The 19,759-nt window shown below is 42.3% G+C and overlaps 1 protein-coding gene across 1 annotated transcript; it reads left to right on the top strand.

Moving 5' to 3' along the window:
- Positions 1-3,654: 3,654 nt before the first annotated feature.
- On the top strand, positions 3,655-19,640 carry LOC119801935 (zinc finger protein 120-like). Its single transcript, XM_038312720.1, has 3 exons — positions 3,655-3,746; positions 19,254-19,380; positions 19,576-19,640. The coding sequence occupies exons 1-3, from the start codon at positions 3,720-3,722 to the stop codon at positions 19,638-19,640; spliced, it is 219 nt and encodes a 72-aa protein (XP_038168648.1). The 5' UTR covers positions 3,655-3,719.
- The last annotated feature ends 119 nt before the right edge of the window (positions 19,641-19,759 follow it).

Here is a 19,759-nt window from a genome sequence, read left to right as displayed (position 1 = left end):
TCTCAACACAGGCCTTGGGACTAATGTGACCATCCTGCAGGATCCAGGTAGACTTCTATACCCCGGGGTTGTTCACAGTCTTTAGCCAGGATTAGGTATTTTTCATTTGATGTTATTTCTTTAACAAGAATTAGAGAATAAGTAAGGTTGTGGTGTATCTAGCTTGGAAGTGGTTGAACACACACAGTTTTATTCCCGGCACTCAGGGGGCAGAGCCAGGCGGATCTCTGTGAGTTTGAAGCCAGCCTGGTCTACCGAGTGAGTTCCAAGACAGCCAGAGCTACACAGAGAAACCCTGTCTTGAGAAAAACCGAATAAACAGAAACAAATTAAGAACAGTAACGAAAAACAATGTGAAACAATGTGACATATCTCTAGTTCTTATAACTTCAAGTCTCTGAAAAACAAACAAACCACTAGGGGGTTACAGAGAACGGCAACAAATCTCCCTTAGAGACCCAAGAAAAAAAATAATATTAACTGTGTAAGCAGGAAATGTAAACAAGCAACTTCCAAAAGGTGTGAGTAATGACAGACAGCTGGCTGCCTGGACAGTCACCCAGATTTCCTCTGTAACATTGAGGCATCCATCTTTGGCCTTCAGGCATAACGTATCTGACAGACTTTCTATGAAGCAGGATATTTTGTGTCCTGTTTGTTCAGTTAGGACAGCGTACTGTCAGAAGTTGAGGCAGGGGAATTTTCTTGCCCAGGGGCTTACTTTTGTCACAAAGAAAGTGAATTCCATGTGGAGCTTCTTTGATGCCCATGATCTTCTCTGAAGTAGATTGGTGCTGCCAGGAGCAGATATGTCTTCACTGTCATAACAAAGAAGAACCTAAGTAATTAAAACATCTTAAATGTCACATTCTGTAGATCTCTGAAGTGTTTGAAGATGACGTGTCTATCTAAAATATATCTTTGACCTTGAAAATATACTTAATGTGACTCTATGCTCTATGTGATTAACTACTAATCTGTATTTCTTCATTATCCTATGTACTTGATAATAATAAATTTCAAGGATAACAAGTTTGTATTACATTTTTAAATGAGTTATAGGGGAACAATACTTTGAACAAGAGTAGATATGTATGTACAGTATGTTTTAACAAAATTAATCTCAAATTTGTATTAATATTTATAATTTGTATACAATATACAAAATCCCAATCCAATGTAATTCTTTTTAAAGCAGTTTTGTAGTAGATTCTATGATCTACATTTATATCTTTCCTATATACTCCCTTATTTTTTGAAGTAGTTTCAACAATCTTCTCTTTCATCCTATCATATCTATATCTCTTTTCCTCCTTTTTCCTTTTATTTTATTTATTTATTTATTTATTTATTCATTTATTTACTTATTTTTGAGACAGGGTTTCTCTGTGGCTTTGGAGCCTGTTCTGGAACTAGCTCTTGTAGATCAGGCTGGCCTGAAACTCACAGAGATCCACCTGCCTCTGCCTCCCAAGTGCTGGGATTAAAGATGTGTGCCACCACCACCTGGCTTTTGTGTTTTTTCAAGACAGGGTTTCTCAGTAGCTATGGAGCCAGTCCTGGAACTCACTATGTAGACCAGCCTGACTCAAACTCACAGAGAACCACCTGCATCTGGCTCCTGAGTGCTGGAATTAAAGGAGTGTTCCACCACCACCAGGACTTTTTCCCCCCCAAAACAAGATCATATCTGTATCTTTCCTTTTTTTCTTTTCAAAACAATAACCTTGAATCTAATTTCCTTTGTTTAGCTTTTTCTCTGACCATTACCCATAACAACTTGTAACCAATACATTAAACAAAGACAAACATCCATAATCTATGTTTTGGGAATGTGGGCAGAGTTTTCTGGGCTACATTCTGCTGACTCAGGGCACTGATAATCTTGCGGGAACAAAAAGAAAATTTAAGATTCTGGTCAAGTCCTGACTGGAGTGTTGTGTAAGGCTGGGTCATCCCAGTCAGCAGTCTTGAAGCTCTTCTGGTTGTAGACCTCAGAGGACACTGCAGCGGAGATGCTCTAAAACACTGGATCATCTGGGCCTTCTGCCACCATTATAGATTTTCCAAGGGGTTCTTCTTGATCAAACATTATTTTTCTTAACCAAAAATGAATCCACATCCTCTCATTTCCTGAGGAAACAAAAGTAAAATCTCTTGTCCAAAGTAACATTATCTTTTGACTTAAATTTTGAAGTCAAGACATTTTCAAAATATATAGGTTGGATTAATCCACAAGCATTTATAACCAAATGTCTCTCAGCAGCTGCTTTTCTTTCCCCAGCAGTCAAACAATTCGAAGACAACACAGTAACATAGAGTATCCAGATTCTCTATGTATTTTCCATGTTTACATGGAAGTTAAGCTGGGGTGGATGGGAGCTGGGTACACTAGTTTTTCTCACAAACCCAGATTAGGTTAGGTTTGGTTTCAGCCTTGGCCTGAGCCAGTAGCTAAAATGTCTCAGGCAAATAGTTTTTTGTGAACTCATGCTCCAAAAAGTTTGGTGCCAATTGAAGCACAATTAATCAAAACTCAGAGACAGAAACTGGGGTTCAACCTGAAGACCCAAAAAGCAAAGAAGCCAGCAACTGGCTCTTACCTCAACCTCAGTCCAAAATGGTGATCCTGCCTCCAGAAATCTGAAAATGAGACATTTTGTTGAGAGTTGTTTCCTCCTGTTTTATATTCCTCTCTAGGGCTTAAAAGCAGGTACCACCACTATTAAAGGCATGGATCACCTGGTTTCTATAGCAACTACTGTGGGAACATGTCGTTGTGGATACTGGGATTAAAGGTGTGTGTTACCATTATCTGTTCTGTATGACTGATCAGTGAAGGTGTTTTGTTCTCAGATCATCAGTCAAACTTAATTTATGACAACTGAAATGCCACTACAGTACTCATAAAGACAGGCTTTCTAGCTTCATTTTCTCTAAATATTCAACTTACACTAAGACTACACTTTTTAGAAAAGACTTTGTCCTGAATTATAGAAGAAAACTTCAAAAGCAATGGAGCCATCATCCCGCTTTCTGGTGGGAGGCAGAGCTATCATTTCGTTTTCTTATCTGGTCCCTGCGTTTCTCTCCTGTTCTCTGAAGAGCCTGTGACTCACGGGTAGAAAGTTCCTTCCGTTCACCTGACTTCAGCGTGAAGCCTCAGAACAAACATCTCCTTTTGTGTCCTTAAATCTCTTTTTAAAGTTGTTAATATTCCCGGTACCCCTCCACTCAAGGGACAGGGAATCACTCCACTCCACATTGAGGGAAGGGCTGTGTAAGCTAGTCATATTGTGTCCATGGGGAAGAAGGGGACGTGCCTGTGGATGCGGGAAGATAGCGGGGCCAGCAATTGTAGCCAGGGACAAGTGCCATTGAAATAGACATCTCTATGAATCTGGAAAAGGGCTGGGTCTGGGGTGGAAGGCGGGGTCAAAGACCTTTGCGCTGTGTTTGTAAGCAGTAAGTAACGCTGAGAGTGTTGCTCTTGTCACTCAGGTCTCGCTAGCCAATCAGAGTCTCCAGGCCTAACTGCCAGTCAGAACTGTACACTCTCAAGCCTCACTAGCCAATCAGGGCTTCCAATCCTAACTGCCGGTCAGAACTGGTGTAAGGTTTTCCGGAAGCCGCGTTGCTGCTTGGATTGCAAAGGAGCCGGCGCCAGGGTTTTAGCGTGCTGTTTTGCACGCGCTGATGCCCGGAGCTGTGAGAGGACCATGGGCGAGCAGGAAACCCACGACATGGTGAGCATGGGATTACTGTCCCCAAATGGGGCAGAACGGATGGGGAGGTTCAGGAGCAAGTTAGTCTGGTCTTTCCCAGGGCTGTGTGGAAATCGACATCCCGATTGCCGGCCCTGTTGAGTTCCCACATGGTCCATGCAACTCCCAGGACTCAGACACAGGCCTCCTAATAACTTTGTTCTGTGAGCTACATCTGTTCAGAGCACTGGGAGCAGGGAATTGCATATAGGAGCTTACTTGTCGTCCACAACACCGTGATTTTGATGCATCTGTGAAAGGCAGATTGCCAAGCCGGGAGAGGTTTCTCCAGTATCTTCTAGAAGGACGGCACTTTTCATGTAACTTCCATTTGCGGTTAATTTGGTGGAGGTTGTAAAAGGCATCTCATGTGTTGGGGAGCACTCCACTTCTTAGCTGTGATGTAGAAGAATTGAGTTGGTTGTATAAAGGAGTTACCAATGTTTAGGAGCCAGTAAGTAACAAAAAGTAGAATTTAGCTGAGCGAGGGCTGCCTCTTAAAACACCCCAAAGATAAGTGTATGCTATTCAGACACGAGAGAAATCAGAAATCTAGGGTATTTATTTCTTCCACCTAGATTGTTCAGGTATTTGGCTCCAAACTCTTACAAAGGAGACACCTGTGACTGAAAATCTGCCCATCCCTATCTCAAAAGAACAGGCGTCTAAGAAGCTGCTCAAGGAGGTGTGACAGGGTCGCAACCTAACTGGTGGTGGCTTGGTCTGCCCTACAGGTCCAGTTTTCTCCTTGAGAGAAGCATAGTTCTGAGAGATGGCAGGATGACACCAGGGGACAACTGTTTGAAAAGCAAAGCACTGCTGTGTGAAGGACTGGTCTGGTTGAACAAGACTTTCATTTATGACCTCAGGCAGGGAGGAGAAACATTCTTCCTACAAGGAATAACAGCCTGAGTTCTAGGCCTTGGAAACTTTGCCTAAGGCCTATATATATTGAGAAAAAACAGAGTTTCTTTTCTAAAAATAGGAATTTAGAGCTGGTACTGGTCTGGAGCCAGGGCTTTTGTGGAGGGTTCCTTTAATCCCGAGAGCCAAGGTCTTCCCAGTAAGTGCAGCTGTGGTTGTCAGCCCCAAGGCCACTGTAGTTAGTCAGCAATGTTCTTGAGACCCTCTGCGTTTCCCTCATCCACCAATGTTTGACTCCTTCTCCTGAGTTTGTCTCATTTTCTGCTTTCTGCTGACTTCATAGCAGCTCCCCATTGCCTTCCATTTCCACCCTAGAATAATAGACAAGATGCTCTTCTTTTTAAGGAGCTCACTTGGCATGAGACACAGCTTGTGCCAAACCTTCCTTGCCAGCCCTGCTTTTATCCCTCCCACCTTCTCCTTTTCCTGTCGTTCTCATTCCCTGGCACTTTCCCCTCAGGACCCCATCACTGAAGAATGACGTGCTGTATCAGGTCACTGGTGCACTTCAGAAATATTTCTGATAATGTCTTTCTGTGTAAACCTCCCATCTGCCTAGGTGACTGGACTTGCAGTCTCCTGTCCCTGTCTAAATTGTTCAGAGTGTAACCTGGAGCATGACCCTAAAAGAAACTTAGGGATGACGGCATATGTGGAATGGAAAATCTGTCTATGCTGCTCCTCGTTGAGCATTAGACAGAGATAGATGCAGGCTCTCATTACAGAGAGTTTTCTTTATTAATTTCCTAGTTGTGTGGAGTGATTTCTCCCTGGGAAGACCTAGTAATTCTAGGGCAACTACATTTCCAGCCTTTTACACATGTGTTTCTGTGACAAGAACTATTCCACCGTCTCAGGTCTCCTTGATTTCAGACTGTTGCACTCTAGGGCAATGATCTTATTGTCCTCAATATTAACATCTAGAATTCCTAACTTAAATGCATGCACCACCTCAGAGATTTAATATTATCCATTGAGTCATGTAGTCAACTGTCTGTTGTAATTACAGGAAAAGGGTTTGCCTGTGGAGCATGGCTTCTGCCTTCAGGCAGAATAGGAGAACAGTTTATTGTGTACACCACAGGGAAACCGGGCAGCCAGTCAGCTGCTGGAGTCTCCGTTTTGAAAAAGGCCCTGAGTGTGGCAGGAGGAGTTAACCTGTAATTTCCCAGCACGTGGCACTTCATGTCATGTGAGAAAAGACCGGCCACACTGCTGGGTGTACAGTTTGGGAAAGTTACCTTGAGTCAATGAATATTGAATTTGCAGTTAGGGAACTCTCCTGTGCAGATCTGCTCAGTCCTGCTTCACACATTTACGTCAGCCCAGAGGTTTGAGAAACAAGCCTTGAGTGTTTGTAACTCTGTGTGTCAGGTTACAGATCTCAGCAGCCACCATGTGCGTATATATAGTCAAGAACAATCAGCCCCTTAGTAATGGCCTTCCCTCTACTAGGATAGGACCTACCCCTTTTCAAAGTCAGTATACCTCAGTTTTTAATGTTACAATACACTATTTTATTCTTTAAATAAGTGAATTGACCATTTATTTTTATATGCATTATTGCTTTTATCTCTATTTGTTTCCATTCTCCAACGTTTCTTTTTTTTTTTTATTGGCTTTTGGTTTTTTGAGTCGGGGTTTCTATGTGTAACAGCTCTGGCTGACCTAGATCTAGCTCTGTAGACCAGGCTAGCCTAGAACGCACAGAGATCTGTTTGCCTGTGCCTCCTGAATGCTGGGATTCAAGGCAAACACCACCCCTGCCAAGCACCAAATTTTCTTGATCATTAAAAATTTCATTCCCTGTTTCTTAAGTGCTACTGGTTTGTTTCTTTCTGTTGAAAACATATCTCCTGTAGCCCAGGCTTTCCTGGAGCTATCACGTTGAGAATTTCTTTGAACACTCAATCCTGCCTCTCCTGCCCAGTGCTGGGTATACATTTCTGCAACTCCTTCCAGGCTGGGCCTTGACTGGTCAGTGAGTAGGGTGGGAGACCAGTGAATGAGTGTCCTCCACTCTCTCTGACTTTTCCTGGGGAGTTACAAATGAAGAAGGACCTGTGTAGGAACTGAGTTCACTGATCAGTTTTGAAGCTGATGCAGGCACATCCCAGAAAGGGAATGGCAGGAAGGAGGGGAGAGCTTTCCTGCTTTGGCAGTAGTTGATATTATCAAGGTGGATGCTCTATGATGTCCTGAGTTGCCATTTTTGGGGATACACAGACTAGGGCAATCAGGAATCTGGGTAAAGGACTTCCTTATCGTGTAACCAAATTACTGAAGTTATACGAATTCAACTAAAATAGAGGATCTTGGTAAAAAGTTGTGGCCCTGCCTGATAGGAGTGTTATTTTCCAGGTTTAAGATGCACAGGCTGGGAAGAAGGGTGCTAGTAATCCTTGGTGTGCTCTCATATAATTTGCTAGTCTCTGATCCTAAAGTGTGTTTCAGCTTTTTGAAATAATTATTTATGATCAAACTGCATAACATGCAGAGTATCTTTCTTGCCTCCAAGCCATACAAAGACCCCTCACTGTTTTCTAATCCATGGCCTCTCTTGCTTTGACAATAGTCACTGTTTGAATGGAACCTACGTTTGGCTGCAGGACTTCCCAGTTAAAAAGCAAAGGGTTGGCTGCACTGGACACTGGGTGTGTAATATGATTTGCACACAAAGGACCCTGTGCCCTGAACAAGGAAAGGAAAATGCTCTGGGAGTATAGAAGAATATCTACTTGTTGAACCCAGCCAGGACAAGCTTAAAAGAAAGACCACAAACTGAGACTACCCAGGCACCACCCAGGAACAGGCCATCCAAAGGAAATTCCTAACGTTCCAACCATTGTCCGTAGGATCACCTGCCAGCACACACACACCTCTTTTTCACCAGGACGCCCCTAGACAAATGTCAGCCAATCAGGGGTCCTGAACCTTAGAAATCCCTTGACCACCTTTGCTACTGTAAAAATCCAACTGCAACTGAGCTCAGAGATCTCTGACCACTCCAATACCTTGGACACGGGGAGATGCTGAATTTGCAAACTTGTGTAGAATAAAGGCTCTTTGCTTTTTTTTTTTTTTTTGCTTTGTATTTTTTTTTTATTTTTCCATTCAAAAATTTCCACTTCCCTCCTCCCATTCCCCTCCTGCTCCCCCACTCCCCCTTCTCCCTTCCCCTCCCTCCTTAAGAGAGAGCAGGGAACCCTGCCCTGTGGGAAGTCCAAGGCCCTCCCCGCTACATCCGGGTCTAGGAAGCTGTGCATCCATAGACTCGGGTCCCAAAAAGCCAGTATATGCAGTAGAAACAAGTCCCAGTGCCTTTATCAATGGCTTCTCAGTCAGCCCCCATTGTCAGCTACATTCAGAGTCTGGTTTGATCACATGCTCGTTCAGTCCCAGTCCAGCTGGATTTGGTGAGCTCCCATTAGAACAGGCACACTGTCTCAGTGGGTGGACCAACCCCTCATGGTCCTGACTTCCTTGCTTGTCTTCTCCTTCCTTTGCTTTTACGTGCAAAACTTGGGTCTCCTAGTTGGTTTTGGGAGTTCTCCATGATCTGGACATAACATACTAAAATACAAACTTTCCAGATAGGGCCCTGCCTGCTGGGTTGGGAGGGCAGAGCTGGGAAGACCTGTGCTGTCTGAGCCATTTGATCTCATCCAGTAGGGGAGAGCTGATTATTATGAGACCCAGTTGTGCGGCCCAGCTAATGAGGGACTCTGGCAAGGCTTAGTATTAGGAACATTGGCTTGCAGGTTTTTTCCAGGATTCTGCTGTGCTTTGACTGTAGGGAGTTGTGAGGAGACCGCAGTCACGCCGCGGTGAGTGTGTGGTGCTCAGCACAGGTCTGCTGTTCTGTCATTTCTGCTGGGGCTTGGATGGAACCTGAGTCAGCTTGTGGGTGGGTCTGCTGGTCCTTGTAGAGACCTTGGCAGTGAACCTGCCCTCTGAGCCTCCCTGTGTGGAAAATCCTGGGGAGGGGGAGGCTCTGCAGCCTCGGCATGGGAGGGTCTGATGCTTGTGCTATCACTGTCCAGTGTGCACACAGACACTGCTTGTGATGTGCGGTGGGAAGATGAACTGGAAAAGGTAAAAGCCTGCTTTCTAGAAATTCTGAGTGTTGAATTCCACTTTCAGGTTTGTCCTATACATGATACAAATAATTTAGGAACTGGTAGAAAGAGATGATGTGGATCATCCTTCAGCCGTCCATGATTAGAATGCTTTTGTCTTTCTGCCACCACCAGCCACCATGGTGTGATTTGGTGAAGTTCACTTCCAGTGGACAAAGGGGTTTCTGTTCTGCAGAGATCTCTCAGGTGTCCATGGTATTGTGCAGGTCAATAGAGCAGATTCCACATCTTGTGCCACAATCCCTGTGGCAGGAGGCAGATTTTAAATTTTTCTTCTTTGTTGCTTTGAGATTGGGCATCAGTGGGACGGGGTTTACCTGAAACCACAACAAGCCATAAGGGGCTGCAGAGCCATAGCAGGGGATCACCTCCTGCAGAGAGAGCTTTAGAGCATGGAACAAATATCAATGACTGGAGGTCAGAAACATAACAGTGTAAGGGTCACCTTGAGTTAATTTGTAGAAGTTGTGAACTCTGTATTTATTTAATTTCTATACACATGGACTCACAGAGAGCTGGGTAAGATTGGTCAAGACCACACTTTTCCTGGCTGAGCTTCCTTTGGTCTCTGGATTAAAAAATGACTATATTTCCCTTCCTTTGTTCTTGGCTATTTCTCTCCACCTGCTTTATTCTTTCATAAATATTAAAAACGTTCTTTTTTTTAAAAAAATATTCTTGATAGGTGTAGCTTTGTTGTAAGCATAGAAGTCATATTTGCCAATCTGTGTACTGGTGTTTCATAATCCCATTGAGCACTCTGTTTCCACTGTGAAGGGGCTTCGTAATTAGCTTTCCTGTTATAACTTGTTGGGCATTGTCATTGGATTGTCTTCTCATGAAGGTGCAAACTTATATTGATGGATCGTGCTCTCGATTATCATTTGCTTCTTTTCTTATTTATTTTTGATGTTCTTGTTGTTTTTAATCTGTGAAAGGCTTTGGTTTATTGAATGAAAACTGTTCCGTGTCTTTGAAGGTGACTCAGCACATATTCTCCTCGGGGATGACCTGACCTCAGATACCAACAACCACATTGGGAAGCTCATACTATCTGCTATTCAAGATCCCATTGATGTGACACCACCACTCTTGCAGGTCACCAGTGTATATGTAGAAGATGGTCTGTCTCATACACAGACATACACAGAAAGCAGTAGTAAACTTGTTTTCAAAAAGCGCTTGTGACTTCTAAAGCAATGAGAGTAAAACGAGATGCTTTAAGTGCATACTAATTTTAAAAAAAAAAAAATCTGTTATCTTAAGTTTTGTTTTCAGAAGTTTTCATTTCCTTACTCCGATGCAGGCCACAGGCAATCTGTCTATCGTAGGACACAACATGGTGTCTAAGTGATCCTAACAGACATGCTTTTCTTTATCACAAGAGCATGAGATCCTTTTAGTAGTCAAAACTATTTTCTAGAAACTTAAAGCATGAGAAGGCTTCGAGCAAATCTCCAGTTTTGGTGGGACAACCTCCTTGCCCAACCACTTTTCTATGATTGGTAAAGGAGAGAGAACTGAGTGCACGGGGTGAGTGGTGGCAGTGATTAAGAGTTTGACTTTGATTGGAATCTTACAGTTCTTGTTTAAGGAACCATAATATATATTTGTAGGTCTCTCTATGTCGTTTTGTCTGTGGTACTATATATGTTGTTGATTTTAAATAGTAATATAATTATATATTGTTTGTTTTCTGTAAAATAATATACCTTTACCAATTTTGTAGTCATACTATTTCTTGTTATGAATTTCTTGAGTTTTTGTTGATTTGAGCTCTTTCTGTGGATAGCCAGTTATCTCTTCTTGAACTTAGAGGCATGCATCTTCCCATCTCCTGGCATCTCAGTTGTTGCTATCTTCATGTTTGAGTTTTTGCTGCATAAGTGATTGCTATTATTAATTATTAACACGTGGATTTTGAATCTTTAAAACCTCGTATACTGTTGTCTCTTTGTCCTAATTAGCCTCAGCTGTCAAGAGAACATCAACTGAGCTTGTGCCCAATCAGAATATCTGGTTACAGTGTCTGAGAGAGATTGTGTTCATTCTGATTGATGCAGGAAGGCTCTTCCACTGAGTTGGCAATATCTCTAAGCAAGTGGGTCTGGCTGGATTAGAGAGCTAGCTGAGCTAAGCAAGAGAGAAAGCCAGGAAAGCATGTTTCCTCATGTTTTGCCTTCAGTTATTAGCTTAAGTTTCTATCCTGATCTCCCACAAGGAGGGACTGTGACCTAAGGGTATCAACCACATAAACCTGTTCATTATCTGTGTTGCTTTTGGTTAGAGAATTTAATGATGGCAACGGAGAAGAAAGCTTGAACAAAATGTAGCTAGAGGCCAATTGTGCAATACATTGGCCCAAATATTTCTATTTCTCTCTACATTCTGAGAAAGTGAGTAAGGCAGTATTGAAAAGTAATGGGCTGATTTTTGGATAAAATATTACTTCTATTAGATGGTTATTACTGGTGAGTCATTCAGGTCTCCAATGAAAAACACATGGGCATAGAAAGAAATGAAAAGTCTGCATTTTGAAAGACAAACATGGTATGTATTCACTAATACGTGGATATTAGACACAAAGCAAAAGATAGCCAGCCTACAGTCTTCAACATGAGGACAGGAAGCAAGGAGAACCCTAAGAGACATACATATTCATAGATCCTACCAGGAAGGGAAGTAGACTCGATCTCCTTTGTAAATTGGCACAGTGGGGGAGGAAGGAAGGTAGTAAAGGAGTTGGGAAGGAGGAAAGGGGACCATGGGGAAGAACATGCAAGATTGGAAGTTTGAGTTGGGTGAAGGACAGAGAGGGAGAGCAAGGAGAGAGATACCTTGAAAGAGGGAGCCATTATAGGGTGGACGAGAAGTCAGGCACTAGGGAAACTCCCAAGAAACCACAAAGATGACCCCAGCTAAGAAGGTAAGCAATAGCGGAGAGGGTACCTAAACTGCAGTTTCCTTGTAATTGGATTGATGACGACCTTAATTGTCATCACAGAACCTTCATCCAGTAATGGAGGGAAGCAGATGCAGAGATCCATAGGTAAGCACTGGGCCAAACCTGGAGTCAGCTGATGTAAGCAAGGATATCAACAAAACCCTGCATAAAAAGTTACAATAAGATCGGGACCAAGCCCTTACATAAGCCATGGACAAAGCAACCTAGTATGACAAAGGGATTCCAAGAGTAGGCAAAAAAGTCACAGACAGCCACACCCACTGTTAGGAGTCCTACAAAAACGCCAAACTGATTTGGGATTTCCCTCTGTATGCTGTGAATATCATTGGTTAATAAAGAAGCTTCTTTCAGCCTATCCCAGGGCAGAATATGGCAAAGCAAGAATTGTAAGCAGAGGAGGAGAGAGTAAGTAGGTGGAGGGAAAGAGGAGCCATGTAGCTACTGCCGGAGACCACATCAGATGCCAGAAGGAAACTTACCACTAGGCCACAACCACATGGTGATATACAGATGAATAGAAATGGGTTAATTTAAGATATGAGAGCTAGCTAGAAATATGCATAAGTAATAGGCCAAGCAATGTTTTAATTACTACAGTTTCTGTGTGGTTATTTCAGTTCTGGGTGGCCAGGAACCAATGAGCAGCCTCCACATTCACCGAGCTGCACAACCATAACATAAATGCAGACAACCTTGTTCTGACCCCTGTAGTCTCTGACTGTTTTTTCTTTCTCTGTGAGACTCTATGAGCCCTCCTTTGTTGATTTTTTTCTGTGTTAGAAAAATTTTCAATGATCAATTTTTTTAGAAAATGTTCTCTGGGCCTTTGAGCTGTGATTCTTCTCCTTCTATTTCTATTTTCTTTGGTTTGGTCCTTTCATTTTGTTCCTACAATCATTCTCTACTTCCACAGGATTCCTAGAGCTCGGGCTAATATTTGGGTAAGGGTCTGTGCATGTGCTCCCATCGCTGTCAGAAGAAACTTTTCTTGTGACTGTTGGGCTAGACACCAACATATGATTATAGCAGAATTATCGTTACAGATTGTTTCATTGGTTTTTTTTTTTTCCCCTCGGTCAGTTGTATCTTGCTTCTACCCTGACTCACTGAACCATCCAAAGCCTGGGTCCTGGCCATCCTGGCAGTGTTAGGTATGGGCATTCTCACACGGCTTGTGCATTTGACCAGTCATTGGTTGGCCAGTACAGAAGCTCTGAGCCATCATTGCCCCAATATAACTTGCAGGGAAGACAAGTTAAGTCAAAAGTTTTGTCAATGGCTTGGTATCCAAGTCCCATCACTAGGAGCCTTATGCGGTTACAGAAGAAGGCTGGTTCAGCCTCCATAGTCTTGATTCCTAGGAGTTCTCACTAGGGCCACCCTCATAGCCCCAGATTGTGTGCACTGCACTGGTTCCATGTCCTCCACTGAAAGCTCCACTTCCCAGTCATCTCCCCTGTGCGCTCCACCTCTGTGCCTTTCTTGCTCACCTGACGCCTCAGGTTCCCATCCCCACCTGCTTCTAATGCATCCACACAATTTATTTCCTCTTCCTAGGGAAGCCACACATGTCCCCTATAATCCTTTTTGTTTCTTAGCCTCTCTGATTCTATGGCTTGTACTGTTATCAATGTGATTGTACCTTGTGGCATGAGTTCTAATAGGCCTCAATAATAGTTGATTTATGCTTTGGAATGCCCTGTTTATAACCCCTTTTTGGGTGACCTTGTTTACTGCAATTGAAACATTAACATTTTAGGGTATTTTGTTTTTGGTTTTGTTTTTTTTTTGTTTTTTTTTTTTTTTTTTGCTGTAGATCTGAATGAGTCATCAGTAATACCTTCCAACATATTAACTATTGCATTTAAGAAATTAGTCCATTATTTTTAAGTATGCTCTTTTAATTTCTAGGGGATAGGCAGAATAAGAAAGATTTTGGACCAAAATATCACACAAATGGCCAATAGCTCAAACTTTTATGGAGTCTATCTAGTTCTGACTGAAATCCCATGATTTCTATCTTGACTTTCTGCCATTACTCTCAATTCCCCGCCTTCCTGATCCTGAAAGAACAGTTAATTAAGTTCTGCATGCAGCTTTCTATGGTTTTTGCCACCTAAAGTCTTGATATCTGCTACATTTTTCCAAAAGGCAACATTTGGGAGCTCTACCTAGGAACAAATTCTCTCTCTCTCTCTCTCTCTCTCTCTCTCTCTCTCTCTCTCTCTCTCTCTCTCTCTCTCTCTCTCTCAACTTGCTTCTCTGTTGCTGTGATTAAATCTATTAACCAAAGGATTCTAGGGGAAAAACTGGATTATTTAGCTAATTCTATCAGGTTATAGTCTTCCATTTTGGGAGTTTAGGATATAAATTCAAGCTGGTCACGAAAAGGAGATTCCATGGGCAAAGACTGTTTCCTGGATTTCCTCTTGCCTTCTCTCTGTCTCATGCTCAGATAGCTGCCTTTTCCATTCCAGGCTTGTAGCACAAGGGTCTTCTGTTTTGTTTTGATTTCATTGGTTAAATAAAGAAACTGCCTTGGCTTATTTTTTTTTTGGTTTTTCGAGACAGGGTTTCCCTGTAGTTTCTAGAGCCTGTCCTGGAACTAGCTCTTGTAGACCAGGCTGGCCTCGAACTCAGAGATCCTCCTGCCTCTGCCTCCCGAGTGCTGGGATTAAAGGCGTGCGCCACCGCCGCCCGGCCTGCCTTGGCTTTTTGATAGAGTCAAAAATTAGGTAGGCGGAGTAGACAGAACAGGATGCTGGGTAGAAGGCAGTCTGGCAGACGCCGTGGCTCGGACGCCAGTTAGACTCATCCCGGTAAGCAATAGTCGAGTGGCGATACAGATTATTAAAAATGGGTTGAATCAATATGTAAGAGCTAGCCAATAAGAGGTTAGAACTAATGGGCCAGGCAGTGTTTAAATGAATACAGTTTCTGTGTTATTTCCAGGGCTAAGCTAGCCGTGCGGGAGCTGGGTGGGACGAAAAGCAGGCCTGCTCGCCTCATCACTACGCAAACATTCTCTTTAGATCATTTTCTTGTTGTTCAACCATATTTGGTTGTTCAGGTCTTGCTTTTGTAGGGTTTTTAGGTTTTACTGGTATTGTGTTGCTCTTTGTGGTGTAGCGTGTGATCTTACCTTGTCTACTCATCTTTTCCTCTAGTAGGTGTGGTTGGTGCTGTCTGGGATTCTGTTGAATAATCTTCTAGGTGCCAGTGAATCCACAGCTCAGATGGTTGTTCCTCGTGGTACAGTCAGTGTCACAGTTCTAGTTACCCCGTTAGTTACTCCTGTTCCTGGAGATAGCTCGGTGCGCCTGTACTTTCCTCTGTGATGGAGGAGTGTTTATGTGTTACTTTCATTATTAATAAAGAAAACTGCCTTGGCCCTTTAAGAGAAAATTAGGTAGGTGGAGTAGACAGAACAGAATTGTGGGAACAAGGAAGTAGAGTGGGGGAGACGCTTCAGGCAGTCGCCATAGTGAGTCTCCATGCTTCTCCTCTCCGAGATGGACGCAGGTTAAGATCTCTCCTGGTAAGGCACCCCTCGTGGTGCTATATAAATTACTAAATATGGGTTAAAGCAAGATATGAGTATTAGCCAATAAGAGGCTGAAACTATGGGCCAGGCAGTGTTTTAAAAGAATACAGTTTCCGTGTAATTATTTCGGGTGTAAAGCTAGCCAGCGGCGGGTGGCCGCCACTCCGCCGCTTCCCACTACAGTTTGGCGCGCCAACGTGGTGACCAAATCCACGTAAAAACCTGAAAAAGCTTTAAATAAAGGAGAGAGAGAGTTTAACACGGCTTTTTGCTGTTTGCCTAGACATGCTGTAGAGAGATCTCCTGTTTCCACAATAGCGGCACAAAAAAAAAAAAAAAAAAAAAAAAAAAAGCTGAGTCATTTTAAAATGCAGCTTCCTGCGCTGTGCCCAGTGCAAACTCTGGCTATAAAGCATTTCAGTGGCTTTTATGGACTGGATGTTTGTGTGCCCGCTGGGGATCGGAAAGAAGGTTCTCTGAGACCATGCTCTGAGGCAGGAGTGGCTCCGGCTCTGCTCCGCCACGCTGAATTGTGCTGACCTCAGGCAGGAACTATCGTAATTACCATGATAACAGCGCAGTTAAGGTTTGGACTTGGCTGTAAACAGGCAGTACCGTATTACCCCTACCTGGTGCAACTTAAGTTTTTAAGAAGTGCATAACCTTTTAAGAAGTGCTCCTGGATAGTAAAAGAATTACAGATTCACAAAAGGACAGATTCAGACAGAAAAGACTTTTAAATGGGTCACAATGTTGGATGACTGTACGTAGGCTTGAGAGAGGAAAAAATAAATATATAGAGAATAAAGTTAATGCCTTAAAATAGGGGTAAAGTCTTTAAAGAGACAGAATAAAGTAAGTGATAGAGTAAAAATAAGCCACATAAAAATGGAAAATTCACAGAGAGTCTGGATTATGTATTTTATTGTATTTTCTTTGAAATTTTTGACTGTAAAGGAGCTAAATACAGAGAGACATTTCATTATATGGGCTGCCAGTCTAGACCAGAATGGACATTTTAATGGTATGACTTCAGGATTTGGATCTAAGAACATGATGCTTTGGAAAAGAATTTCTTCTTTTGTTTTCACAGAGGACGAGACTCTGTGGATTGCTTCTATCCCAATATGGTATGATAGACCACGCCCTCCTGAAAGGTTGCTATGAACATCTTCAAAAAATTACTTCGCTCAACTGCCGACTGAGATGAACCTGGCAGACAGGTTATACCATGAAAGACCTAAATAACAACGCCCCCATTCAGCAGGAAGCAGTTTGGAGAGAAATAACTGCGCCCATTTTCCCGAATATTGTTTATAAATGTTCTTTTACATTTAAAGGGGGGGATGATATAGATATGAATAATTTGCATTGGTATAGATTTTAAGGTCAATTTTGTTATATGTATATGTATTTCTGCTTTTGATTAAGGTATTGTGATTGTTCATTTAAGAATGTAATGTATAATTAGGAAATGTAGGTTAATGGATAATCATCAATAATAGTTAAGCTTGTAGTCATGTTATTAGATTTTCTAGATATGTAGAGACATATTTCAGTTAGATAGACATTCTTCATATCTTTCAAAGACTGCAGAATATGGCATTTAATGTTTTAATAACTTAGGGTTTTTCATGACAATGAGACACGTCTGCTCCTGGCAGCACCAATCTACTTTGAGAGGAAGATGGGCATCGAAGAGGCTACTTATGGAGTTTGTTAGCCATTTGGGCAAGAAACTGCTCTTGGCTGGACTGTTCCATAAACTGGACACAAAGAACCCGCAGAGAGAGGACTGCTGAACTTGCCTAAAGGTGAGATGGTCTTTTGGGGTTCCTGATTCATTAAAGAGTCTGCGAGACGTTCTGCAGGACACAGCAGAAAGTGACTGAACTGTCTTTGGAATTTCCTGCTTCATGAAAATGTCTGCTGGATACTTATGGGCCTGTAGGCTGAAGATGGATGCCCCAACAGTACAGAGGAACTTTGGGTGACTGTCCAGGCAGCGAGTTGTCTCTGTCATTTCTAGAGTTTTATAAGTTACTTATTTCTTGTTTACTTAGGTAGCATTATATCCTTCTGGAGTCTTTGATGGAGTTGAAGAATAAATAGATAGTTATAGCTTTCCTTAGTTATGATAAAAGATAAAATAGATTTAAATATTGTAACTGTAATACTTGCTTGATAACTGTTTTGTTACATGTAATTTTACTATGTTAAAGTTAAAGCCTTTCTTTTTTGTTTAAACAGAAAAAGGGGAAATGATGGAGGAGTGTTTATGTGTTACTTTCATTATTAATAAAGAAAACTGCCTTGGCCCTTTAAGAGAAAATTAGGTAGGTGGAGTAGACAGAACAGAATTGTGGGAACAAGGAAGTAGAGTGGGGGAGACGCTTCAGGCAGTCGCCATAGTGAGTCTCCATGCTTCTCCTCTCCGAGATGGACGCAGGTTAAGATCTCTCCTGGTAAGGCACCCCTCGTGGTGCTATATAAATTACTAAATATGGGTTAAAGCAAGATATGAGTATTAGCCAATAAGAGGCTGAAACTATGGGCCAGGCAGTGTTTTAAAAGAATACAGTTTCCGTGTAATTATTTCGGGTGTAAAGCTAGCCAGCAGCGGGTGGCGGGACGCAGCCCCGCCGCTTCCCACTACACCTCTGCTCCCTTGGAGTTTGCTGTTGCAGGCCTACTTTGGCCTAGGCTGCTGGCTTTGATCTGTTTCTGTAAATCTTGGTCTGGATCTCCTCCTGCAGAAGTCCCTGGCTTGAAGTTGGCCTGTTCTGGTGGAGATCGCTGACTCCGGATCTGGTCATTGGCTCAATCCTGATCCGCTGTGTCCTGGGACTGGGTTTGCTCCTGGCTTCTGCTCCTGGTGGAGCTTGTTCTCTCTGTGTCCTACCTGGTTCCGGTAGAGATCGCAGACTCTGGGTCAGGTCGTCGGCTCAATCCTAGTCTGCCAGTTCCAGGACTGGGTTGGCTCCCAGGGCTGGGTTTGCTCCTGGCTTCTGCTCTCGGTGGAGCTTGTTTCTTCTGGCCCTCTCTGTCCCAGGAGTCTCTGTTTCCTAAGGTTTTCATCTGCCCATTTGTAAGTGTTTAAACATGCAGTGACTTCTAGTAAAATCTTAATGATGTTACAGTTAAAAGTAGGGCAGTTAGGGTTTTGGGAAGATGAATATAGAACTCATTGTAGTTACATCAGTAAGACCTTCTGAGTCTTTCTACTTTTTTTTTTTTTTTTTTTTGTTTTTTTTTTTTTTTTGTTTTTCGAGACAGGGTTTCCCTGTAGTTTCTAGAGCCTGTCCTGGAACTAGCTCTTGTAGACCAGGCTGGCCTCAAACTCAGAGATCCACCTGCCTCTGCCTCCCGAGTGCTGGGATTAAAGGCATGCGCCACCACCGCCCAGCAGTCTTTCTACTTTTTGTTTGCCTTTTGACTGACCTTTGCATGGGAGACATGGTCTTAATATGTACTTCTGGCTTTCATAGTACTGACTGCATAGACTATACTGGCATTCATCTCTAAGGCAGATTTACTTGCCTCTGACTTCTGACTGTAGCATTTAAAGGCATGAGCAATATACACAGCCTGTCTATTTTATTTTTCTTTTTTGTAGTTAATAATTGTTTATACAGTGTCTCTAGTACTCTGTACAGTTGATCTGCTTACTTGTCTGCTTACAATTGCTTGTTTAATAGGCATTTCTCTTGCAAGGTGATACCCATTCACAAGATACAGAAATGATACCTTTTATTCAGGTTTCTTCCAAAGTGACTTGGTAATTACATTATAATGTCTATTTAATTGAATAAGTTTAGTGAGTACCAGGATTATATGACTATACTGTCAAAGAAGTGTACATTTTCAGTGTTGTCATTAACATACTTTCTGTTGTACACATGTATGGGTCATTTCAGAATGCAATAACCTATGATGATGTGCATGTTGACTTTACTTGGGAAGAGTGGACATTGCTGGATCCTTCACAGAAGAGTCTCTACAAAGATGTGATGCTGGACACCTACCGTAACCTCACTATCATAGGTAAAACTGAACGTTCTTTCATGTTTTTAAATAAGGGGACAACTGTTCCTTGGTTTTTGAAGTTTTTCTGTAATTTGATTGACAAAGAAGAATGAGGTGCATAAATTAGACATGGTTCTGAGGTACAGTAAAGATAGTAATTTAAATTTTGCACAAATTTCCATAATATATCATACATTTTCTACTATATTGTAGGATACAGTTGGGAAGACCATAATATTGAAGAACATTTCCAAAGCTCTAGAAGACATAAAAGGTAATTATCATGTGCAATCTGATAAAAATATGCCTCAGAAGAAATTGTAATGTGTCCTGGAGTTTTTACACTAACCCATAGTGTAAATAAACTCAGCTTCATGTTGATTGATGTTTATTAAAA

Source organism: Arvicola amphibius, chromosome 15 (genome assembly GCF_903992535.2).
Source record: "Arvicola amphibius chromosome 15, mArvAmp1.2, whole genome shotgun sequence".
Taxonomy (NCBI): domain Eukaryota; kingdom Metazoa; phylum Chordata; class Mammalia; order Rodentia; family Cricetidae; genus Arvicola; species Arvicola amphibius.
This window is presented reverse-complemented; position numbering and strand designations above follow the sequence as displayed.

Excerpts from the sequence above, each read along its gene's own strand:
- LOC119801935 (XM_038312720.1), top strand. The coding sequence starts at position 3,720 with ATGGGCGAGCAGGAAACCCACGACATG. Across the intron at positions 3,747-19,253 it reads AGCAGGAAACCCACGACATG|AATGCAATAACCTATGATGA; the intron begins GTGAGCATGGGA and ends GGGTCATTTCAG. Across the intron at positions 19,381-19,575 it reads CCGTAACCTCACTATCATAG|GATACAGTTGGGAAGACCAT; the intron begins GTAAAACTGAAC and ends ACTATATTGTAG.